This window comes from Gobio gobio (assembly GCF_949357685.1).
Source record: "Gobio gobio genome assembly, chromosome: 6".
Taxonomy (NCBI): Eukaryota; Metazoa; Chordata; class Actinopteri; order Cypriniformes; family Gobionidae; genus Gobio; species Gobio gobio.
Genome location: NC_137102.1, coordinates 21,094,857 through 21,121,515, shown reverse-complemented (window position 1 = coordinate 21,121,515; position 26,659 = coordinate 21,094,857). Strand labels below are relative to the sequence as shown.

The 26,659-nt window shown below is 39.6% G+C and overlaps 2 protein-coding genes across 4 annotated transcripts in view; one reads left to right on the top strand and one right to left on the bottom strand.

The window, feature by feature from the left end:
- Nucleotides 1-1,148: 1,148 nt before the first annotated feature.
- pfn2a (profilin 2a) lies at nt 1,149-4,585 on the bottom strand. Of its 2 annotated transcripts, none has more exons than XM_079819893.1 (3): nt 4,230-4,585; nt 2,958-3,150; nt 1,149-1,654 (listed from the first exon to the last, which is right to left on the bottom strand). In XM_079819893.1, exons 1-3 carry the CDS (start codon nt 4,356-4,358, stop codon nt 1,557-1,559), a joined length of 420 nt encoding a protein of 139 aa, XP_079676019.1. In that variant the 5' UTR covers nt 4,359-4,585; the 3' UTR covers nt 1,149-1,556. The 2 variants fall into 2 exon arrangements, with proteins under 2 accessions (XP_079676019.1, XP_079676018.1); XM_079819892.1 differs by having other exon boundaries at nt 1,149-1,321; nt 4,230-4,561.
- A 2,529-nt stretch (nt 4,586-7,114) lies between these two features.
- Nucleotides 7,115-26,659, top strand: part of LOC307127758 (TSC22 domain family protein 2-like) — a 45,021-nt gene continuing 25,476 nt past the window's right edge. Inside the window, exon 1 of one of the 2 annotated variants that reach the window (XM_079819180.1) lies at nt 7,115-9,203. In XM_079819180.1, the coding sequence (XP_079675306.1) occupies nt 7,666-9,203 (1,538 nt within the window). In that variant the 5' untranslated portion in view covers nt 7,115-7,665. The remainder of the gene's footprint in view (nt 9,204-26,659) is intronic. The other variant, XM_079819179.1, reaches the window with a different exon arrangement.

The window sequence follows — 26,659 nt, the reverse complement described above, 5'->3', positions numbered from 1 at the left end:
CCAGTAATAGTGTTTAATAGAAATGAGCTTGGTGTTACATTGTGTACTTGGTGTTGAACATTTAGTGTTATAAAGTCAGCAACAGATGAAGCTAGCAGTCATCCTTCACAATAACAGTTTGGAGCAATTCTGTTAATCCCTTCGGATGCAACAAAAAATTGGTCCTATTGGAAAACCCAAAGTGAAATGGACAGAACCAGGAGGTACATTGGGATGGCAGCACTTTTTGTCATAAAAAAAGAAAAAACAAAAGGACAAACATAAATTGAACAACAAAAAAAAAAAGCTGGCAAACAACAATTATAAGTGCCTGAGCTATTGTAGCGATGGAATGTCCATACAGAGTCCGGGATGCAAAGGCTCTTGGGGAACAATTTAACCCAAACCTTGTAAATGCTGATCTGCCACCACATTCAAAATATTCCAACATTAGACCAATGACTTACAAGACCACATCCAAATACAACAGCAAAAGCATTTGATATAAGGTATTCAAACTAAAGAAGGAACAGGGTATAATAGTAGCTGGGGCGAGGGCGGTGCAGTTCACAAGGGCAGGGGCGGGGGCAGAGGTGCTTACTAAATTCAGGATCAAACCAAGAAATAAAGTAAGAAGAAAAAGAAAATAGTGTTTTGTGACTGGTTAACTTCATTCTCAAATCTGAGACAAGGTGGTGTAGTTATTGGAAAACGATGATATTGACCTAAAAGATATGCATGCACTTTCTTCATCCTGGACATGCTGTATACAAGGAAGACCATGAGAGCTCAGCAAAGACTCAAAGCACTTGAGAGGCATCAAATCTATCTTAAGCTGGTTCATTAGCAGTGCCTAAGGAAAAAATTGGACAATGTAGTGACTTCATTTACTTGTGAATTTACACAAATTCAGGGCCATCCATTTTTTTCTTCTTCATTTTACATTTATAGTATGTACAGTAGTGTTTGTGACTGAACCTTCATATAACCAACATGCTTGATTTACTGTGGCACAAAAAAAAGACAGAATTTGGAAAACTAAAGAACATGGAGCATCAAACAAAAGGAAAACTTCATAAAAAAATGGACAGATAGATTTGGAGAAAGACAACGATGCATCTAACTGTTTCTGGTAGTGTTGTCAAATTGACAAAAGGGGGCAAGGATGAGGGTAGGGGTGGGTGGGTAGTGTGGTGCGGTGTATTAAAGTGAGCTGCTGTGTGGATGGATTGGAAGGGGCTGCTTTAGTATCCAACTTTCCTCAGGTACTCAGCCATGCTAAATGCTTTCTTGTTGAGCGATCCTCCGTGGGTACCTTCCTTTCCCATGACTATAACCAACACTGGAGTACATAAGGAAAGAAAAAAAAAGACGACAAATGAACAAAACTGGAAAAAAAAAAAAGAAAAAAAAAAAAAAAGTCTTTCCCCCCCCGATGACACGGGGACATTATAACCAATCTTCCCTTGATTGCTATTAAATTTTTTCAAGACATTAACTTCTTGAAGGAGAAAGCTTAACAGCAAACTTCTTTCTTCTTTCTGTCCCTCAAGTGAAACTAAACAAGCTTAATTACATTAGAACCCTGAATCCCTCAAGTATTTTGCCATTGAGTATGCCTTCTTATTCAATCCGCCTCCATGGACCCCTTCTTTGCCCATTACAAGAACCAAGACTGAAAGAGAAGAAATAGAAAAGGGGAAAGTTGAGAAGTGCAGTGGTTAGGGGAAAAAAGGGAACAATTATGAAAGAGGAGAAAGAGAATCACAACCAGAAGTATTTGCATGCACATGCGTTTCACCATTAAAAGCAACCAAGTACAGGAAAGTGATTCAGAGTATTTGACAAGAAGGTCTGAAGCTTGTTGCTTGAGCTTGGTAGTGACAATTTAGCGTACAGGAAAGAGGAAATAGGAAGAGGAATTTGATGCTCCCACATTCCAAAGGTCCGACAACCCGCCCCACACACCCTAAATCCCCTTCAAATAGAGTTACCTTGCCAAGATAGCCCTCAGAGACTTTCATGGAATCACATCTATGCATTTATACACTTTGTCCATTGAACATGCTAAACACACTGGGCTTAAAGGGATAGTTCAACAAACAAAAAAAGTACATTCTGTCATCACTTACCCACCCTCAAGGTGTTCCACACCTGTATGAATTAAATTCTTCTGCTTAACACAAAAGACATAAAAGAATATGGGTAACCAAACAGTATCCCCCCCATACTAATGGGGCCCATCGACTGTTTGGTTACCCATATTCTTAAAAATACCTTCTTTTGTGTTCGGCAGAAGAAAATCATACAGGTTTGGAACAACTTGAGGGTCATTTTTGGGCGAACTATCCTTTTAATATTGGCAACCTAAATTTGGTTATGAATGACAGATGTTTAAAACCTACCAGAAAAGGACATTACATCTAGGATTTTGCAAATAATCAGCGCCTGTATGACTGAACTTGCACCCTGACGATTTATCTAACATACTCTATGGCAGAGATAACAGGGTGTGGTGGGGTGTTTACCGCATAACCAGATGATTGATAGCCCAGTCCCCGAACTCATTAAACAGTGAAAAGGTGAATGGAAATCGCACACGCGGTTTAAGAAAACTGTTAGATCAAGAAAAGCTTGTACATGCACAGCGCTGAAATCCAGCTTCTTTTTTTTTCAGAAAAGGAGAGGTGGGGGACAGAAGATTGCACTGGCTTGAAACTATCCCTTCCATGTCTGTTTATCTTATACTCAAAAAGAGGACCACAAAGGCAGACTGTATGAGTGGGCATATCTTAGCATTAAGGGACATTTGTTTCAAAACTGCTCTTTATGAAATAAAGTTATTTGAAATGCTAAGGAATTAAATACAGCAAGTTTCCCAGGGATAATCTATCAGGTTATCATCAATAAAAGTGCCTGTCAGGGGTGATCCCAAAACATCTGTGGGCTATATTAAATATTTGACATGTATAATTTACCTTTGCCAGCTCTGCCTATGGAAACGTTGTATGTTGGCTCTCCGTTATGACTCTTTGTCCTGATGTCCATTGTCCAGTCCCCTTCCAGCGGAAGGCTGTCTCTGATCACAGAGCACTTCTTTTTCCCTAAAGTCAGCCCACTGGTGAAGAAGCCCTCTCGGTCTTTGCCAACAATGACATCGATTTCATCAGGCTGAAAAATGATGACAAAAGTCACACACAAAAAAAATAAAATTAATTAGCTTCAATTACGCTTTAGCATTATGCAAGTTACACTGTCTCTGCTATACATAAAAATAGGGACCATAATTTTAAGAACCTGATTGGATCATTTGATCTCCAGTATAGCATGAGTGCAGCCAATCTGACCCACTCTCGGAGTACCCTAAATAAATTCAGTTTAGGTTGAATTACTTTTTTTTTTTTAGCCATGACAATAGCCAGCTCAAAAATGCTTTAATACTAACAGTGAGATGCGGGAAAAAGTGAGCCTTCACAGGCGACAGGACGCCATCTTTGTGTTCCTGTAGGGAAAAACTTGAAGCACAGGCGCCACTGTCTGAACTTCCTCCTCTCATGGCCTAAGACTGCAGCTTATCTCAAGGGTGATCAGACCGAGTCCGATCCCTGAAAGAATCCCGGACTTATTAACGATCTAGCAAGGGAATCTGTGCACATAAAGGACCTAAAAAAAGAGAAAACTTCAGTGCACAACGCGTAGATATGGTAGAAATCGATAATGCTGAATAATGCAAAAGGAAATGTGTGATTTAATCAGAGCCAGAAACGTTTACTTCCCATTAAACTCTTCGAAATCCAAAGGAAACATACCAGATGGGTTCGGCTGTGCAGCGGTTGTACTTTAAGTGGGTTCTTTAGATAAGCATAATGTGGTTCATTGTGATATGAGTAATGAAGTCTAGAGGCCGTGGCCACAGCCCTGTGCTCTCATCTGGGCCTCAACCCATTCAGTTGAAACACCTCAATACCCTCCCGCTATTTCGCTCTAAAGGGGAAAAATGAGGTACACTTGTAACGTTGACGTTTGGCTAACGCTAAACGCGATAACAACAGCTAGTTTTATTGTAAAATATGTTTGAAATGGTTAGCTCGCGCTAGGCACGAGACCGGCTCCCCGTGCACGCGTGCTAAAGCTGACTAGCTTGCTAACACCCGAATCCGTCCGCTCGCCATAACACACAAATTACACTCCGAATTAAATTAAAAAGAAGCGTTAACCGCACAACGGGTGCTAATCTAGCAAAACCTTACCGTTATACCGCTAAAAGTACCCCCCTCTGACGATGCCCAGACATATTTGGCGTCCGTGTAGCCAACAATGGCGGCATCCTGGCAGCTGCCATCGGCCATCAGGTTATCCACGTAGCTTTGCCAAGACATTTTTCTGTAATTTGAAAGGATATATAGGACGTACTGCACCCACTGGAGTGGATTTAACGCTACAAGTGCTAAAAGTCTAGCGAGGGTTGAGCGGATGGAGGGTTTTGGCGTCTCCTGTGCTGTCCGGCTCGTTGGCTAGTATGAAATCTCAGCTCGGGCAGGAAAGAAAGCCGACGAACTGAGACAGCGCCTGGGTGTAGTCCCGTGCTATATCCCTCCGCGCAGACGACTCACCACTGCCACTGCGACGCAGCACGAAAATAGACCCCCAAATAGACCCTTCTAATGTAGGGGCATCAGCTCTCAATCTTATTAACACGATGTAACATATTTCCACAACACAGAAAATGTGTTAAGTGTTTATTCTTTCCTCTTTATGGCTCATGAATTACTTACCTTTTTGTTAGCCTGTAGGCCTATCTTTCCACATGAAGTGTTCTGATATATCAGGAACGACTCAAATTAAAGAGTTCACCCTAAAATAAAACTTTTGTCATCATTTACACACCATCGTTTTATTCCAAACCTGTTTGACTTTCATTCCTATGTGGAACACAAATGAAATATTTTGACTAATGTTGGTAACAGATCAGATTTGATTGCCAATCACTTCCATGGATTCTTCTGAAACTAAAACAATCAAACATTTCTGTTACTTGAAACAACATAAAGGTTAACTGAAATAAAATAAAAATATTAAAAAGACCCTTAAACTTATGTTTTAATTTTTTCATAATAGTATCTCAAGGATACTAAAATATAACTGTAAGGGGGAAAACACTGCATTCCACTGAATTTCAACTGATGAAAGACATGCAGGATTGATGTACTGTATAAATATGAAGGAATTTACCATATTGGTTTTTACAGGTGTTTTACCTGTTTTTTGAATTACGCATTTGAATTAGGTTGTGTTTTAAGGGTTAATGGAAATTTCCGTAAAATTACTGGATAATGTTGTGGCAAAAAATTACTAGGCCTACATTCTCAGAGTGTATAGGAAACATGAAAATATGTTTATTTTGTAGGCTAAATTAATTAATTTTGTTATTAAATCTACTTTTTTTTTGTTAATTACATTGAAATGATTTCAATATGAACCCTGTCTTTTTTTCATTGAAATCAATTTGACTGAAAAATAGCATTTAATTTTTAAATGGCAAAATTACTAAACAATGACTTAACATGGGCTAACCATTCAAAGAACAGATTTTTTTGTGTGTAATATTTCTTGTGAAATACTTTAATTGAATAAATATCAATTAATATGTTTCACAAACTAAATTAAATGAAAATCCCAAAATCATTTTTGTCCTGTCCGTTGACTTCTACAGTCACCTCAGCAGGGTGGTGATTCAGCGATGACTTCCATTGTCATTAATGTCAGGACAGATCATGTGGCAAACGATGACACAAGTCACAGAACAAAACCATGACATTTACAGGCTGGTCATTTGGGAGGCACACCCATTGCCTACAGTTCTGTTATCTCAACTGACTTATTTGACAAAGCCAAGAAATATTATTGTAATCACCTGTCACACCTCTAAATCCAATAGACAACTTAAGATAAGACCAAAAAGAGTTTGTTGCATTATTTGGATTAGTTGCTTTTAGCCATAAGACTAAAAAGTGGTTTCAGAATATTTAACTGCAGCTTTAAGAAGTGAACATCCAATAAATGTTTGAAAAATCCACCAGAGGGGTGTCTACTCACTGCTGAAATAAAGCACTTCCTGCTTTTCCTCAAAGTGGGTTAATGGTCGTGAATTTTCTGTGTTATTTCTATATTTCACTTGACATGTATAAAATGCAATTATTATATATTTGGATCCTATGAAAAGAAAGATAAAAAACCGCCAATAATAGAGGATTCCAGAAGGTTCAAGCTAAATCAGAAGTGTCAGTGTGTGCAGAATGTAATTGCTCCCCCTACTGGTCACAGCTGACATTCTACACACAATGCCACTCAATAAGTGTAAAAAACCTATTCATATTATCATATGATAACAGCACTGTACGATGGCAGCAGGTAGAGTATAAATAGTTTTAGAATAAATTTAGAGAAGAATATCATAGAACAACTGAACAACACTGAGAGTCTGTATTCGCACAGTCAAGTTGCACTAATGCCTTTGAACAGTGGTTTTCTATATTGGTTTCACTGTTTTTTCTTAAATTAGAATATTCTTTTGTGATTTCCCCACAAAATATCGTCATATTTTTGTTATAGCTGTTTGATGAATAAGTGCGCACAATAAAAAAACATAAAGCATTCAGGCAAGAATCAACTATACATGTTAACAGTAAATTTGTTTCTCATAAATTCTGGGAATGTCAAATGTGTTTTATGTTTTGTCATTTTATATTATAGCCTATATGAATTTATATTTTATATATATATATATATATATATTTTAAAATATAATTATATAAAAAAAATTATACAATCTGGACAATAGTGGAAACTTCCTACAGCTTTTATGTAGGCAAAAATGGCTTTCAAAAAACACTTAAAAAAAAAAAACTTCTTTGAGAAATATTTCACAGGAGTAAAAACTATATAGCTCACATTTTTTGTGTAGAGTTAAACGAACATGTTTTATTCAAAGATTGGTTACCCCAATGGGACGCAAACCACTCCGTTTTCCCCTTTTAATAACCGTATTTAACGAAAGGGTAAACGAACTTACGCCGCTGCTCTAGTTTGAGCGTAGTAAGCGGTATTCACTATCCGATTACGCGCCATGCCTGTTGCGCTCGTTTCCCAGCATGCATCTCGAATTTATATAGCCATCTTGTCGGGAGGTGAAATTTTTAGATTTTCTGTTTCCGAAGTCTGATAGTTAGTTAGCTATAAACTTTAATTCTAAACGTTTTCGCAGTTGTTTTGTTAGTATGCCCGAATCTTGTTGCCGGGTGAAGTGCCATATGAGGCGGTGTTTCAAAGCGCTCGTTCAGGATGTGTTTGATACTTATATGTAACGTTAGGTAGAGAAGTGAGAGGCAGCAGGGGGAGTGAACGCAGCCGAATCTACGACAGCGGCCTTACACACACTGAGCTTGGATCACCAGCATACGAGGATAAGTTAATAACCCACACGTCATCTTTCATACACCGCTTGCGGAGGTTGTTTTCGTCCGCCGTTCACGCGCCGAAAATGCAACAGGAGGGAAGAGGAAGACTGATGACGTACGATCATCGCGCAAAACTGTGAAATTTAGGGTCCGGTGCCACAACAATCTGCTGTTTTGTGAAGTCAACAGCGTCTTTAAGGGGTCTCGGTGTCATAAAAAGCTGTTAAGCATGTCTAAGATGCCGGCCAAGAAGAAGAGTTGCTTTCAGATCACGAGTGTGACTCAGGCTCAAGTCGCAGCCAACAGCGCGACCGACGACACCGAGAGCCTGGACGACCCGGATGAGTCCCGGACAGAGGACGTGTCCTCCGAGATATTTGACATGTGCAGGACTGACTATGAGACCGAGGTCTGTGACATAAGCTCCTCGGAGGAGACTCTGAATAATGTGGGTGAATCAGAGGGGCAGTTGCCCGCTGCCTCCCCCCTGAACGGTGGGTTTGCCCCGCGCAACCTGGGTCATCAGGGCATCCAGGCCTGTAGTGCTCAAGCATCGGGCACATCTCAAGCCACAAATTCATCAAGTGCAACGACCGTAGCCAGCTGCAGTTCACGCTTCAGGGTCATTAAGCTTGACCATGGCACTGGAGAGCCCTTCAGGAGAGGCCGGTGGACCTGTATGGAGTATTATGAGAAAGACTCTGAGAGTTCTGTGATGAGTAGGACTGCAGATAGTATAAGGCACACCAATGTGACGGAGCCCATAGCGGATCGGGACAGTGGGCTCGGGGCCACCGTCAGCTCTGTAATGACTCAGGTGGCACCTGACGCAGGTGGCGAAGGGTCATCTTTCACCGGGCCGGTTTCTGGTTCACCTGAGACCTTTAGTAATAAGCCAGTGCCTCCACCTGCTCAGCAGCAGGTGCTGGGCAACTCTCATGTCGCTGTCCCGCACAGTCTCCATCATGACGGAGGACACCCGGGGGCCCACCTTCAGAAATCTCCCAGCATCCCCCCTCCTCAGGTGCAGCCGCTGCTTTATCAACCCCAGTCTAGTACACACCACCTGCAAAGCCAACCGGCTCTGATATCAGCCGGTCAGCCTGATTACGGCCAGCATAACATGCCTATTACAGTCACCCAGACTCACCCCGGAGCAAGCCTTTCTGTCGGACATACCATCAGTCAGGGGTCGTCCCCCGTTCCAACACCATCCTCTGGAGGGATGCAGGTTCTGGGTACAGTAGAAATCCCTGGAGGTGTTCCCTTAGGGAGCCAGCCGGTGTCGTCTGTCCCAAACCTGGTGCAGCATCCTGCTGTGGGGCTGTTGAGCAGCGTCACTGCTATGACCTCCATTCAGCAGCCGCCATTGGGACAATACCAGGTCTCAGGAGTAATGCAAGGCATGGTGACAACGGCGCAAAGCACTCAGAACATGCCCATTGTACCAGTGACGGTCGCAGTAGGTGGCATGCCAGCCTCGAGTGTGCTCCCTGCTCTGCCAGGATCTGCAACAGTACCCAACCTTAATACCTCTGCACTCAGCCTGCTGTCCCAGGTTCCTCGCAGTGGGACGGCAGCCGGCATTAGCTCTCCAGCCATGGGCTTCAGTCAGATGGATGAGAGCTGGAGGATGTCTGATGTATCGGCACAGATTCACAGTAAAGACATGGTGAAGCCCTTCATCACAGACGGCCTGCAGTTACCCAACCCGGTTGTCAACAGTCTTTTCGGAATACCCATTCCCATTGATGGGGAGGAGGACAGGTGAGGTGCCATTAGTGTTCTGAATGATTTAAGGGATTTGACTGCCTGAACTTTCACTTTCATGCCGGGTTCCCACAGTCGTAGAAGACCTGGAAATGTCAAGGGATTTTAAAACTGATTTCCAGGCCTGAAAAACGAATTCAAATTATTATGTTGTGAATTCAATAATTCATGAGAGAGATTCGGTCAAAAGGCGTGGGAACCCTGCTCCTCCTTTTTTTTGTCTTGATTTAGTTTTATTATATTTTCCAGAGAGTGCTTTTTTTTTTTAGTGCATAAACAGGCTCAGATAAGATTTCAAGGATTGTTTGAGATGAATGGAAATGGTGTCAACACGTGAATAGAAAAGAAACGTTGCATTTAAATCAAGCCATAAGATTCAACAGCTTATAGTCATTTCATCCTGGTAAATTTCCATGCTGAGGTGTTGGCATTATTGTGCAAATGGTTGTTTTGTGAGGAGTGCACTGACATGTGACATGTGATGGATGTTTGGTTATTCTCACTAGGGTTGTGACACCTCTTGCTATTTTAGTCAAAAGTTTGGACACACCCACTTTTTTATTATTTAGAATAACAGCAAAAGTAATTAAAATAATTGGATTATGCGAGTTTATAAGGTGCATCGTGCTGTTCAGGAACTTTTAAAGGAGTTTACATGTGTGCTGGACACTTCACCCATCCATATAAAACTGTTTTATAAAGAAATGTGTATTAATTTGCTACACAAATACAACCAAATCCAATGAAGTGTGTCCAGATTTTTTTATTGTAAAGCTAGCATTTTTATCAGGTTGTTCACAATTGCCACGATCGTTGATTTTTTTGAAGAATTAGTTATTTAGGTTTGTTGCTAATGAAGTCGGTTTGATTTAATATACACTACCATTAAAAAGTTTGGGGTAAGGTTTTCCAAATGTTATGGAAAAATGACTATTTTGGTCTTAAGGCTGCATTTATTTGATCAAAAATACAGTATAAACTGCTCAATAAATATTTTTTGAATGTTGAAGACAGTTTTGCTGTATTTTTGTGATAATCGTGACACATTTTTCCCGGATTCTTTGATTGATTTGATTGAAGTTTACTTCGAGCAACAACAAAAAAAAAACAATTAAATACAGTATATATACAATATACATAGAAAAATGTAATAGCTTATATCCCATGTATACATATACACATGATTGACAAAGTTTCAAATAAATGCTGTTCGTTTGAACTTCCTATTAATGTCTTAACTGTTAATTTTTGATCAATTTAACGTGTCCTTGTTGAATTAAAAAAAGTACTGACCCCCAAACAGTAGTGTATATTTAAGACATGGTTTGAAGTTGTTTCTAATTTAAAGTGAGGTTGTATGTTTACTGATATTTTGAAAAGATAAGTTTAATATATATTAGAATGACAATCTGTTGGAACTCAAAGCATGCAAACAAAAATGCTTCTCGTTTGCTTCCGGATGACTCAAGCATGCCAGAAATGACAGCGAAAAAGGGACTGCATATCTGGTGACACGGTTTCAGTTGAGAAGTGTCGCTGCTTGGCTTCCTCTTAGATGTTCGACTTTCAGTTCCATCACTGCAAGTTGTACACAATATATCAACTTGTTGGTATACTCGAGAGGAAATGGTGAACTGTCAAGTGCTTTGGAGGACTCTGTGGCTTCAGCTTATGTACTAGTCAAAGTGTAGTCTGAGCAGGCTGTGGCAACCCCTTAACTGTCACTGCCCCGCTGGCGGGATGCCTGGCGCTCTATATATATATATATATATATATATATATATATATATATATATATATATATATATAATATATATATATATATATATATATATATATATATATATATATATATATATATATATATATATATATATATATATATATATATATATAAATTTTTTTTTTGTATCATATATTTTAGTAATCATCATAAATTAGGTCTCATTCGAAAGCTTACAAACTCAAAATTCATCCTGTGAAAACCGTTTTGAAATCGGATGTTGCATTACCATGGAAACAGTACTCTAAATTCTTCTAGCGGGCTCCTCCCCTAGTGGGTGGTGTCATGTTTCATATTACAACATTTATTTTAACTACTTTATAATCAAAATCTTTTCTAATCTTGACAAAACGCATATCTTCGGGAATGTCTGAGTCTCAAGTAGGGCTGCACAATTAATTGAAATCGAATCGCGATTTGGGTTATGTGCTATTATGAAAGCGCTAAGGCTGCGATTTTAATGAAATAAATATATACACAGTGTGTTAGTGAAGAGCGGCTCTGTGATCAGTAGTAAACACTGCTCTGTCTGAAAGCACTGCAAGTTTGAGTCGCTTATAACGTGTGTTTAAAAACGACAATCGTCAAACATCTTCACAAATTAGTAATGTGAAGCATTCATAAACCTGTTGTCGAACAAAATACAACGTTTAATAACAGGTTTGAACTCACTTCATATCGTCAGTCGAGCATCTGATGTGGCTTCTTATCACAGAATGTCAATCAGCACTGCATACTTTATTATTATGAAAATACCCGAGAAGGCTTGGAGAACTCAAATACACCATAATCTTGTTGCAGAAGTATTATCTTCATGTTTAATCAGTCAAAGCGTTTCTATCTTCGTTTTATTCAGCCTACAACGAAGCTTCACATTAGGGATTTCCTGGAAACTATTACTTTTCTGAGGCGTATGTGTGGAGTTTCTGAGTTTCTCAGAATGAATGAAACTTTTAGGTTGAAAATAAGAAAAATAATACTTCTTAATAAATTTATATGACAATCCAGATGTTTTTCTTCAACGTATAGGAGTTTTAAGCCCCACAGTGGATGCATAAGAGGCCCATATTTCATATTAAAGGCATGGACTTTAAGAAATTGATATCACAGAAAAAAATGGTTAAAAAAAATAGTAAATGGACTGCATTTATATAGCGCTTTTAACAGACCTACGGCTAGGGGTGCACCGATCCGACTTTTTCAGTCCCGATACCGATGCCTGGGCTTTGTGTATCTGTCGATACCCGATACCGATCCGATATATTGTTGAATTAATAATAAACTGTATATCTTCCACCTTATACCTTCCTTGAAGAGACTAAAGGCACCAGACTTTACTAACTAAACATAACTAAGACAAAATAACAGATGAATGTAAAGTGTTGAATTCTTATTTATTTAAAAAACAATTGTGCATTCAAATCTAAAATAGAATGTAATCTAACTTCTTTAAATAAATAAAATGTAGCAGTGGAAACAAAAAACAGTGTATTGGTCAAACATACAATAGTAATCTGACAGTTACCAAACATTTTTTACACTACAAATAATTGTTTTGGTATATAATCATATCAATATTAAAAAGTAGCATTACAAATTAACAAATAGTCTAATTTTCTACCATATGCAATTTAATAAAAATTTTCAGCTAGCTAATAACAACTTTGTTCTGGTTTCACCTCACTCCAGATTAAATGATTGTAGGCTAGGCCTATTTATTTTACTACACATTGTCAACAGAAATAAGATGAAATACTGTTGATAATTAAAAATAATTCTTACTACCCACTCTTGCTAAAATGGGTAAGCACACTTGTGTTCTCATTTCAGTTGCCTTCTGAGTAAATTAATAAACTGAGTTCAGTGTTGGACAGATCAGTTGTTCTGGCCAGTCGTTAAAATGATTCGGTTCAAAGGAGTCATTAGGTCACGAATCGGACATTAGCAGACGCGTTGTGTGCGAATCCCGTCTGTTAGAACATCGCGAAAGATGTCAACACACAGAACACTTTATAACTGGATATAATTTGTCTCCCGCTTATTGAAAGTATGCTTTATGTCAGCTGGTCAGAGAAGAGTCAATGTTTTTTGAGCGCAATTCACACCCAGTGATAATTCAAGGACAAAATTGTCCGAATGTGTCACGTGCAACATGGTTTCGGTCTTCCGAGCTTTTGATTTGGATTAATATGTGAAATATGAGAGCGAACACTGATTATTTTGAAGACCCAGAGAGCGCGCGCGGGGGAGGAGCTCTCAGATCGGTCTCTCTGTCACTCAGTCACAAGCGCAGCATCTGTTCTACATCACTCGTAAATCACAATAACTCATCAAATTAGGCTTTGGCCGTCAAAAAAATGTCAATGCAGGAAAGACCCTGACTTTGCAGTAATACCCTCGAAACAGCGACGAACTAGTTGGCGTGGCATGCGTGAAATATCTCCTCCACACAGCCGACTCTCTGGCTCGCTCCCTTCTAGCATGCGACACACGTGAAGCTGACGAATGACGTAGGTTCTGCTGCGACGGAAAAAAACACCTGGATCGGCTTGTGGATCTGTTCATTTTTCCGATCCCCGATCCAGCTATTTTGTCAGTATCGCGGCCGATATCCGATCCTAATATCGGATCGGTGCACCCCTACCTACGGCCATCCAAAGCGCTTTTACATTTGCCTCACATTCACTCATTCAAACACTCATTCACACACCGAAGGCGCCAATTTTGCACAGATTTTGATGATACTTTTTTTTACAATAAATCCTTAGACCTTTCTAATGATTTTTAGTCATAGGCTGTCTGCATATTAAGAGGTAACCTATATTTCTTTTGTAAAATAAGTTTTCTGTAAAATATTATTATATTATATTGTTATATTTATTCTTAAATGCTCTATTTTAAAATTCTAATAATGAAAATGTTATTGTAATATTCATATATTTTTATTTAGCAATAATAATAATCATAACAATTATTAGTCATATTAATACATAAACACAATTTTAAATACACACTTTACATTTGTAAAAAAAAATAAAAATAAAACAAAATAATCGCATTTTAAATTGCAATCACAATTGAATTATCACAATAAGAAATTTTTCCCAAATCGTGCAGCCCTAGTCTAAAGGTTCCATATTTGGTGACTGTTTTGTGATGGAAGTGATATTTGGACAGACATTTACAGGAAAATGCAAATAAAAAAAAACCAATTAATGGATTGTGTATGTTTCCTGGTGGCTATTTTTGGTATTACGCCTCAACAAAATCTCATGGGAACAATTTTTGTGATATCAACTTTTTCAAAGTTGGAACACAACTTGGTTAGACATATGGCTTTGATTTTATAGTAATTTTATAGTAAAAATGTTTTGTAAAATATATATATTTTAAATAAAATAAAAAATATTAAGTACAGTATTTTTCATTTTCAGAAACCTTTCATACTTTCATATTTTAAATTTCACTTCAGCAATAATCTGTCGAGTATCTTCTTTAAAACAAGACCAAACTTAGGTCTATATTCCAAAGCATTCTTGAATTACAGCACTTTAAGTTTGGATAGTGCATTTTCATATTCTCAAAAAGGGGGGTGACAGTTAAGGGGTTAAACTCAAAGGCTGGATCAGCACGATGCCGCCTCCTACGTGCCATTCACTCGCCCAGCCCGGGGTTAAGACGCTTGTCACTAACTGGTGACACATTTTGTAGCTGATATGCAAAGGGGGGCCTGTGATAGCGAAGGTCTATCACGTTTGCTGTAGACCTTCCCCTGTGTTTTACTTCTAGAGATAAGGTTGCTGTATTACATGTTTAAAGACCTTTTTTTCAAATGTTATTTTCTTTATTGCTCTTTTAAAAGACAGAGACGGCCATCACACCCTATTTATGACTCTAAAGCATGGTTTTCGCATTATTTACCTTCATGTATAGGGGCACAAGGGTCATCTGACAGGTAGTTCAGATAACGTGTTGAGTGATTTCCTCAAGACAGCATTCCTGTTCTGAAATTACTGAAATATTTTGTGGATGCCATGCATCTGTCTTTGTTCCCTCAAAAACAGAAAACCTTTAAAACAGTTGTTATTGTTTTACTTTTAGGGTCATGTGACAGAAGACTGGAGTAATTTGCCATCACAGGAATAAATTACATTTTAAAATAGATTAAAAAAGAGAACATTTATTTTAAATTGTAATGTTTTACATGCAGTAATATTGTTTTTACTGTATTTTTGAACAAATAAAAGCAACCTTGGTGTGAGTAGTGTTGTCAACGTACTGACTTCGGTACCAAGTCGGTACCAGCATTTCTCTAGCATTTTGAGTGCTCATGAACAGATTCAAAGATGTCTATTTACAACATGTTTTTGAAGCGTTGTTAATTGTTGCCAATCACAGACAGTGACTGAGCGAGCATGAACACCGGCCAATCAGAGGCATATATGTTGAGCGCGTGAACACAATGGCCAATCAGAGGTGTGTAAAGGGGTGGTAAAACATTCTTTTGAAGGCTTGATTGTGTTTGTGGGGTGCACTGTAACGTGTTCAACAAAATTGCATTATTTTTCATATATTTGACCTTTATTCTACACTGCTCTGTCCCTCCTTGTAAAAACGGTCTGATGGTTTCCGGGTTGTATGAAGCCAGTCCCTCAAAAATACGCAATGGGCTCAGATTGGTTAGCTGGCCCAGTGTGTTGTGATTCGCTAACCGCAGTGCACGTTTGTCGGAAACGTCACGCCCCTTACCTTTCCCGGAGGCTGTGCTTTGGTAGTATTAGAAACAATGGCGTCAATAAAACCATACCAATATGAGCCCGAATCGGACCCAGAACATTTTAGTGAAGATGATCGAGCAGAACCTGTTCAACCTGTTCATTCCTCAAGAGTAAAGGCTGCGGATCTATAGTGATCGCTACTGAATGGCACTTTTGTATTTTTAGAACGATTATAGCCAAATATCTGTCGCAAGAACTATTAGCCCAAAACGAACACCAAACATTGGCTTTACTAGTAGCCAAATCACACACAGAACCATCTTTAGCATGCCTGTAGATAAACAATTCATAAAAGCTCTAATCAAAGAATAATTTACACTAATGCCAGGTTCGCTGTTGAGATTTTAACGTTAGGTGTTCGTCGGATAACGTTAAGTATGAATGATCATTTAACAGACTGGTTTGCAGAACAGCGTTGTCATCTGTTTACTTCCTTGCTACAACGTACAATTAACCTATTACAGGAAAACACATAGACGAAAAATAAATCATACTTACAGGTTGTGGCCCATAAACAGCTTCTGTTTTTAAATCCATCTTTCAGGACAAGCCGTTGTGCGAATCCTGCATTGAATTCGCGAAGATTGTGGAAGCTTTCCTCCGTGAAATGTGCAGCGGGAGCCGTGGCGCCCATCGTGCATCCACACACTGGCAGTGTTTGTCTCGCGCAGCTGAACCGCGGCTCGTGAATTGCAAATACAGACGAATATTGTCCATTATGTCACATTTTCCAGTCTTCTCCTCCGACCCCTGTCTGTCTCGTGCTTTGATTTATGATGGGCAGCATATATCTGCTGCAAATGCGACCTGTTCCCCTCTGTCTTATACACACATGCATATAACGTGCTGTATGTTAAACGCACCCCCGTCCCTAGGAAGGCTGAACAAAGCAAGTACCCCAGACCTGCAATCCGGATGAAAATAACAGCGTTTCGTCGGCATTGCAGCAACAACACTCCAGCCTACTAACCACAACAACGCAGCGATACAAAATGCCCCCCCCCGCCCTTATTTAATATTCTCGGAGGAGGAGTTTATGTAAATATTGGGACTGGTGATGTCAACAACCCTGGAGGAATGTCTGTAGTCGCCTACTGGCCGTTTGCTGTAGTCCTTAGAAATTAATTTCTTTAAAAGCAAATATCTCCCTTTGCTTTAAACTTTGAACGTTGTAACTTTGCAGATGTTGTTTATGCTCAAGCAGCAACATTACACGCTAGCTAAAGTTAGAATAGTGAAATAGTGGTTTACCACCCCTTTAAGAATCCATTCAATCGTGCTCATAATGCTAGAGGGAAATGCTCGTATCGTCACATTTTTGTACTGAAGTTGGTACTTTTGACAACACTAATGGTGAGCATAAGAGACTCCAAACTTTTTTTTAGAACCATTAGGATTGTGATATGACCGTTAAACACATTTATTGCACCAATTCTCATTACTTTAATAGATGTTTTTCTTTTTTTCTTTTTATTAGTAATATAACTGTACTACAAACATCTTAATGGTCTTAAAAAAAAATTCCTTAAGCAAAATAACTTTTTTGTTTGTTTGCAGGTATTTCATAATCTAGACCAATAAAAACATTATTAATGATTCTGATAACGTGCCAGATAGGGCTGGGTAAAAAATATTGATTTCTCGGGTTTTAATCGATTCTCACTTTTACGAAACAATATCGATTCTTAAATCCCAAGTCCTGTTTTCAGTTAATGAATGAAATAAACATTATAGCACGCCTCCCATCCAATAAATTGCAATAATCTTTGTGCTTTATTACTATTGATATGAAACAAAGTCTCAGATTTCAAATTACGTTTATTTTTTTAGAAAATTCAAAAACATATATACCGTTTTGGTGCTGTGGTGCGAGATCGCTCTGCCGCAGCTCAGCACAAGAGAACCGGCAGTGCGGAGCAAACATGAACGGATCTTTTCTTCCGCCTTATACCAGTAACAGCGCGAAATAAACATGAAGGAGCTTCTGAAAGTGTGTTAAAAGATACAGGACAACTTATCGAAATCCGTATCATGTCACATAGAATAGCTCAATCAGTGTTTCAACCGCAGAAAGGCGTCAGTAAACGGCTTGTAAATGTCATGCAACGTCACATTTTCCTCAGAAAAACCATATCCAGTGTCCATAAACTCGTTAGTCAGCTAGAAAAATTAACTCTTTAGAGGAGCATTTTGCTAATTATATGCACCACATTACATAGGCTATTCATTGTCAATGTTCTTCAATATTTAATGCATGTATGTATGAATAAATCTGGCAAGTTTTTATGCAGCCACCATTTAAATGTTTATATTTCAAAAATCTAATTGGAGTAGAATTATGATTATGTAATTGTAAAGTTATTATAACTTTATTATATATATATATATATATATATATATATATATATATATATATATATATATATATATATATATATATATATATATAAAAAAAACATAATTTAGTGTCATTTTAAGTGTTTGATACAAATCTGTTAATTTGTACCTTCAATATTAGAAGGCTAATGTAGTATCAACTGACTCCCATAGTTTACAACATTAGTTCAGAAATTTGTTTTCCTTGAGAAAATTTTCCATGTATTATACCTGATACATATCCGAAATAATCGATATTGAATTTAATCGAAAAGAATGGAAAATCGAATCGAATCGAATTGTGAAATTGGTGTCAATACCCAGCCCTAGTGCCAGATGAGATGGACTCTGACTCTGAATGATATTTTTCTGACAATGTTTGCGTATTCCAGAGGATATTCCAGAGCGTTCCGTTCTCTTCACTCTTTAGTTTATTAAACAACACATAAACCTTTTAAAACTGTAGGTTAAAAAGAACGCTTATATTTACTGTATGCTTATATTTATGGGGAGTTGATGACTCACCTGTCATTTATTTATTAATGTTAACAATTATTAATGTTAAAAAGACTTTAATTGCTCTGTATAAAAAAGACACTCTTTCAGACTCTATTTATTGATGTAGAAATGTGTTTTGTTTTGTATGTAAGAAGGGAGTGAAATTTGCAAAAATTACAGTTTAAAAAGTGTTACATAAAACCGTTTGTTCAGTTCAGAACTGTTACGTAATTGTAAAAAAACATATATAACACAATAAATAAATATCGGTTCTATATATCGGTTATCGGGCAAATAAACATGCAAATTATCTGTATCGGTTATTATATGTGATGTTTTTTTGACATTTCTAAGTCTTGGGATTATAAGTCTTAACATCTGAAAGTGTTTTCAAAGAATTAGCTCATTGTGCAACATGAGATCAGATTTTACCCCATCTGCTGGTTAGAATGGACTAATTCAGTTTTTGGCTTTTTTTTAATTTTTTTTTTTAGATATAATGATGCATGCTGGCATATAACATCCCTGACAAATAACCAGTTATGTAAGACAGACCAATAGAATATGAAGATTAACATTACAAAGTTAAAGCCAGCCTTCAGTTAGCATTACCTTCAGCTTTCAGGGGTCAGTTGGGTTTGTTGATCGAAACAACTGTTTGATCTACTCTACTAGTCGTATGTAAATACTGATCATTTGTCAAGTGTCATACAGTGATTCATTTTTGCAACTGTCTCAATCTCTCAACACCAGTGCAGGTCAGAATGTACCTTTTCACCCAATCTGGCCATCTCTCTCTCTAATGCCTCTAGGTACCTCAATGCGTCTTTGTATTCGGCAAGCATTCCCTCTTTCTTTTAAAACGTGCTTCTCTCAACACCTCCAATCCAGGTATACTTACTGCTGACTTCAGCTGACAGTAAAGCAGTTAGGGATGCACCGAAATGAAAATTCTTGGCCGAAACCGAAAACCGAAAAAGAGGAAACCAAGGCCGAAAACCGAAAACCGAAACACCGAAAGAAATTATGCCAATTATTAGTACCATTGCATTTATGCCTATGACTGTGTACTAACTTTACTAAAATCAAGACATTGCAATTGCATAAATTAATATTAAAGTTTCAAAGAATAAATCAATTACAAATTATGCCAATATTTATTTAGCACATTGCAACAATGCACAGTATAAAATAAAATTCAAACAAAAATGTTTAACTTGACCCCACTCATTTGTGCATTAAATAATAATTTACATTCCTACAGAAAGGTTTCAAAATTAAATGTTCTCTCATAAAAACAAAGTGCATTTAGGTCTAGTGCATTTAAAAATTTTCTCTGTAGGACTACTACAAGAAAGTGCATTCAGAACAGGTGCATTAGGTCTAATAATCAACACTCAAATAACATAGTACGCAAACATGTAAACTTTACATAAGGCAGTTTTTGCAATAACTTCTGAATCTGATTATAAAATAGTTTTTTATCCAATTGGTTGTTGAAATATAATCATTATATACACAGTGTCTGTCATTTTCATGACAGGTTTATTTAACATGCATGAAATAATCAAGACATCACTAACAGGTTAAGTAGAATATAATGAATATAACGGCTAATATAGAGCATATATTTAGTGAAAGAGTTGATTTACTTTAGTGAATAACATTTTGTGGACACTGAATGACTGCCTGAGGTAAATGTATTGCTAAAGTTACATGACATTTGTTTGGTTTACAGCAGTTATATTGACGTCTTTTTGCCGTTGAAACACTGATTGAGCGATTACACCACATATGATACGTGACAGAAAGTTGTAATGTATCCTCAACACATCTTAGATGTTCATTCATGTTTATTCTTAATGAAGAGATGATCGATCGCGCTCACAGATGATCGCGTTCACGCGCGCGCCGCCGCTTGAACTGTGATGTGATCAGTGATGCCACATTAAAGAGCGTCAAAACGGCATTTATCGTTTGAATTTCGTGATGCATGTTGATCGATGTTGGTGTGGGAACTCGGATTGAAGTGTGTTCCGCGCTTAAAACATGCCCACTGTTAAAGATTGCATTGGGAAACCGTTGGGTTTCACAGTGAAGTCTGGTCCTCTTCTCATCGAGAACATGAGCTGCTGCACTACAGCTGCACTGAACACTAGCTCTCGCTGGAGCAGACGTGGGTGTTTCTCAGATATACTGAAATACGTCCACACCGCAGACATTGCTTCAGACAAGCACGTGCAGGTCGCGGTTTCTGTTTACGTCATCACAACATTTCGGCCATGTTGTTTCGGTGATAAAAGTCTTTCGGCCGAAAACCGAAAATGCACTTTTGGGCCATTTTCGGCCGAAAATTTTCGGTGGCCGAATATTCGGTGCATCCCTAAAAGCAGTACACAATCTGTCAGTCTTCAGAACACACTTTTCAGGTACATCCTGTGGGGGATTTTCTGTAGGCCTTTGCTCATGTAGAGTTCCGATCTCCGTTTTGTCTTAAGAATAAAAGCTGCTGCTTTCATGTTGTGTAAGCGGCAGTCACACTAAATTTTTAGGCATGCAAATTGTTTGTTTCACACTTATAAGTGACTGATTTGGCACACTGTGTAGGCAGCAAGCACTACTTATGTGAAGTGCACTAATTGATTCCAACAGAATTCCAATGTTGCTTAGCTAATATCACAATACTCTAAGCATAAAAAAATACACAGCACACTAAACATTTTGAATATATTTTATAACTACTTTTTTTAAGGTTGGCAGATACCGATACTACAACCTTGAGTATCTGCACATACCTATGCAAATTCACCAGCACCAGCAATAATAACCATAGATTCACATTTAACTTAAAAACAACAAGAACAACAATAATTTAACGTATTAACTTTCTCTTTATTAACTTTATACATTGGTTTCACCTTTTCTTTAGAGCAGTTAGCATTCCTGAATAAACTAAAATGTCTCCACTGTAGAGTAGTCAGAAATAAACTTCTCATTTTACCATTTATATTTGAAAAAAAAGAAAATATATTTGATAATTAATGACATGCACGATATGTCCCACATAAATGGTATGAATATGACTAATAATGATAAATAAATAGGCCTATGTTAAGTTAAAGCTATTAAATAACAGTTTTTGTTAACACGTCCAAGCTAACATGCGTCAAACCAGTTGCATGATTTATTGGTACTTACTTTTATTTCATGACTTATTGGCAACGTAACATTGCTCATAGTTTCTTTTGTGCTTTATGAAGCGATTTACAGCGCGCCGCCGCCACACTTGCGCGTGTAATTGAAGAGTGTGCACTACGAGCACAGTATAAACAACTGACATAACAGGACAGGAAAGCGGTTTTCTGAGGCGAGAGAAATTTCTTTTTTAAATTTTGTAACAAGCTACGAAAATGTTGATGTTGCTGGGACTCCAAGGTAGCATTTAGCCAACCTGGCTAAATGAGGAAACTGGCTCTATTTGTCCTTCCACCATGCAACTTGAGCGATCACCCAAGTCACGTGACATGCACTTTTAACAAGTGTATTTAATAAATATTATTAAAATAATATTTAGTAAAAATACAGTTCTTATTAGTTGTTAAAAGTGTACTAATTACTATTTAATCAAATGTCAAGGAAGATTTTTTTTTTGTGGCATAAGGTGAAGTGAGAACTTGGCAGGGCAGCAGGGGGCGGTGCGCGCTCGTTTCTACATTAGAGTATTGCGGTTCGTACCGTGGGTGGTGTATCATGTTTTTTCAGTTCGGTTTGAATATCGTTACACCCTTAGTAGCGCTGGAGGAAAATGTATCAAAGTTAATTTAATATTAAAATTACTATTGTTTTGCATTTTGTTAATAAGTGCAGTTACTAATATTACATGTTTGTTTATTGAAAATTTAACTGAAGCACTGAGCTTGAGTTGATAACTTTTATGAACAACTAATTTTTATAGGGAAAATGTAAAATATTCTACACTTATTAAATGTATTGTTCTTCTATTGCAGTGTTTCCCAACCGGGGTGCCGCGGCGACGAGAGCAGGGGTGCCGTGTAAAAGTCCTTCAAATAATTTTTTTTCCCTTCATTTTTCAAATAATTCTCTCTTGTAAACTTTGTTCAATGCATGCTAGTGCTGCCGTATGTTCGAATATGACCAGTCATTTTCGCCGTCATCACCCGGGTGTAGTGCCATAAGACGCAAATGAGAAGTCAAGCGCACTGTACGAAAATTTGTCTCTGTTCACTCATCCGAAAGCGTGCACACGTCTCACAGCGCGCAAATATTGAGTTCTCTTTCAAGTCTCGCTCTTGAACGGACAAACTCACACAAAAAGTATGTCAACATGTCCATCTTGATGAGTATTCTAGCAGACATAGTGTGTATATGCCTTAAGTAAACTTTATACAGTCGAGAAAGACAACGCATATCCGTGCATTAGGTCTTAAAGGGGCAGTAGCCTTTACTGCTGTCTGTTTATTGTCAAACAACAAAAGACAAGGACATCACTCACTGCTCTTTATTGAATAGCGTTTGTAAGTTTAATAGGATTAAACTTTAATTTATACAGTCAAATATGCTATGTGTTTTTACATTTGATCAATTTCTGTAACTGAAAACTAATGTTAGACGTAGACCTACCTGAAAAACCTGAAAAGCATAGTTTATTTTATTAGTATCTTTGCTCAATAGTATTTATTTGTGCTGCTGCTTGTATTCAAATTATTTGTTCTTATTATTTTCTTTATTTTTATTTGACAGTAGTCCTTTTTTCCCTGAACATAGCAAATACTGAACCGTGAACCTAAAACCGTGATACAAATCGAACCGTGAGCAATCTGTACTGTTACACCCCTAGTGTAACATATGCGTGGGGCCTAGGGATCGACCGATATGGATTTTTTTAGTTGCGATACCGATTCTTTTTCATCAGCCTTAGCTGATGACCGATACGGGCTGCCAATTTTCTGAAGCCGATACTGCTTTTGCTCCCTCAATTTACATCATAAAAATGACACCATGATCATGATGATAACAATTTAAAATTTAAAAAAGGAACATTTATTGAACTAAAAAAAACAATATTTAACAAATAGTAGAAACAAGTGAGGTAGAACAAAAATAAAAGAGTTCAGTGGTGAAACTAAATTCTGAAAATAAATATTTAAGCATAAATAAAATAATTACACTATTGCGCACAGTATCAACTAGCAAGCATCATAATAAAGTGCACACTGACTGTACTATACTTAAAACTTTTAAAACGATACTCGGTTACTTAACGTAACCTCGGTTCTCTCTAGAAGAGGGAACGAGTATTGCGTAAGTTCCTTACGCTACGGGAAAGTATTCTTTCTTCGAGATTTCTGAAAAACCCAAAATTATCCTTAATTTTGTAACATTGTCAACGCAGTGCGGCAGCCTGGCAGACCATAGCAGGCTATTCCAGCGTGCTATTGGCTGCTCTGCTGGCAACTGCAGCAGCCTATCGGTGAGCCCGCGTGACGTGGCGACCAATGAGGGCGCTTCGCGCCCACCTGGCTTCATTTGCCTACAGGTGGGGCGTGGCCACGTGTATATAAGCAGGGCTCACGGGCTGCATATTCGGTTTTCTTAGTTCTGAAGCGTAAAAGCCAGCGGGGCGCACGGCAAGGAACGCAATACTCGTTCCCTCTTCTAGAGAGAACCGAGGTTACGTTAAGTAACCGAGTATCGTTCTCTTACGAGAGGTTCTCTCGTATTGCGTAAGTTCCTTACGCTACGGGAACATATTGTCAACGCCGTGCGCGCCTCGCATACAGCATATGTATCCCAGGGAACCGGGGACCATAACACTGCTCGGGCAGGGTGGCCGGTAAAGAAAAAACGGGCCACCACATATACAGACACTTCATTCGAACTGACGGGTGGTTTACGACGGGTGGTTACAACACCCTGTCCCATGAATGAGGGAACGGCACCTGCCGGTCTCCTTCAAATTCACCACACCTTGTCTCATGAATGAGGGAGCGGCAACGCCGGTCGCCTTCAAATTCACAATATCTTGTTATATGAGTGAGGTAACGGCACCGCCGGTCACCTTCAAACTCACAACAGCTCGTCTCGTAAATGAGGGAACGGCACCGCCGGTCTCCTTCAAATTCACATGAGCCTAGTACCGAACTTACTACCAGTATGTGAGCTATGTCTGCGCAGAATCACTGGGCAGAACCAACGGCCCTATTGAACTGATAACACTTTCGCCTGTAAGGCAGGAACTTCCAGATTGTAAAATCTCACGAACGTAGACGGGGAGGCCCAGCCTGCCGCCATACAGATATCGTGGATGGAAATCCCTCTGGCCCAAGCCCACGAAGAGGCCATGCCTCTGGTGGAGTGTGCTCTGACACCTAGCGGGCACTGCAGGTGTTTGGAAGCGTATGCAGTTGCAATCGCGTCCACTATCCACCTGGACAGGGTCTGTTTCGAGGAGGCGAGACCTTTAGTGCGCCCACCAAACGAAACAAATAGCTGCTCAGAACGCCTGAAGGCGGCGGAGCGTGTGACATAAACCCTCAATGCCCTGACAGGGCAGAGGAAATTGCCACCGTCCCCCTCATCGGATGCTGGCAGAGCCGAGAGGGAGATAATCTGCGCCCTGAAGGGAGTGCCGATCGCTTTGGGGACATAACCATGCCTCGGTCTGAGAATGACCTTAGAGTCATTAGGACCGAACTCCATACACGTCGGGCTCACTGAGAGCGCGTGTAGATCCCCCACGCGTTTCACTGAAGCCAGAGCTATCAGAAACGTGGTTTTCAGCGAAAGGAACCTTGGTTCCACAGTCTCGAGCGGTTCAAAGGGATGAGCCTTCAGGGCCTCTAGGACCAAGGCCAGATCCCATATAGGAACCGACGGGGGCCGCGGGGGATTCATCCGTCTGGCTCCTCTGAGGAAACGGACGATGAGCTCGTTCCTTCCTAGCGTGCTACCTAGCGTCGTCTGAGCGAACGCTGCTATAGCCGCCACATACACTTTGAGCGTGGAAGGGGACCTGCCCAATTCCAAAAGCTCTTGGAGGAAGGAGAGCACCCGCTGGACCCCACATTGCTGTGGGTCCAATCCCTTGGAAACACACCACTCAGTGAACACCGACCACTTAGAACTATATAACCGCCTCGTCGAGGGGGCTCTAGAGTGTGAAATCGTGTTCATAACCCCTTCGGGCAGGTCAACGGGTATCCGTTGGTCACCCATACATGCAGAGACCATCGCTCTGGATGGGGATGCCAAACTGAGCCTCCTGCTTGAGAGAGAAGGTCTGCTCTCAGCGGAACTGGCCAGGGGGGTGAGTGCGACAGCTTCACCAGCTCTGGGTACCAAATCTGGTTCTCCCAGCGCGGTGCTATAAGGAGCACCGGACGGCGCGTTTCCCTGATTTTCGCTATGACCTGGGGCAATAGGGAGATCGGCGGGAAAGCATACAGCGGGAGGCTGGGCCAAGTTTGGGACAGCGCATCCTCGCTTTTGGACAGAAACGTCGGGCAGCGGGCGTTCTCTTTTGTTGCAAAGAGGTCGAGCTCCGCTCTGCCGAACAGGCGCCATACCAGCTGGACTGTCTGGGGGTGCAGGGACCATTCTCCTGGGAGAATGAGGCCCCTGGACAGCTTGTCCGGGCCCACATTGAGGTGGCCCGGCACGTGCGCAGCTCTCAACGAGCGCAGCGAGCTGTGTGCCCACACGAGCAGGCGTTCTGTCAGATTGCCCAGACCTCTGGACCTGACACCGCCCTGCCGGTTCACGTAGGACACCACTGTGGTGTTGTCCGACCGGACTAACACATGGTGTCCTCGTATAAGCGGGAGAAACTGCTTGAGCGCGTTCTCTACCGCTATCATCTCCAAACAGTTTATGTGTAGGAGTTTTTCCTCGCTCGACCAAAGGCCCGAGGCTGATCTGCCCTCGAAAACGGCGCCCCAACCCGTGGTGGAGGCGTCCGTCGAGATGACCTTGCGGTGTGAGATGGCTCCCATCGTCAC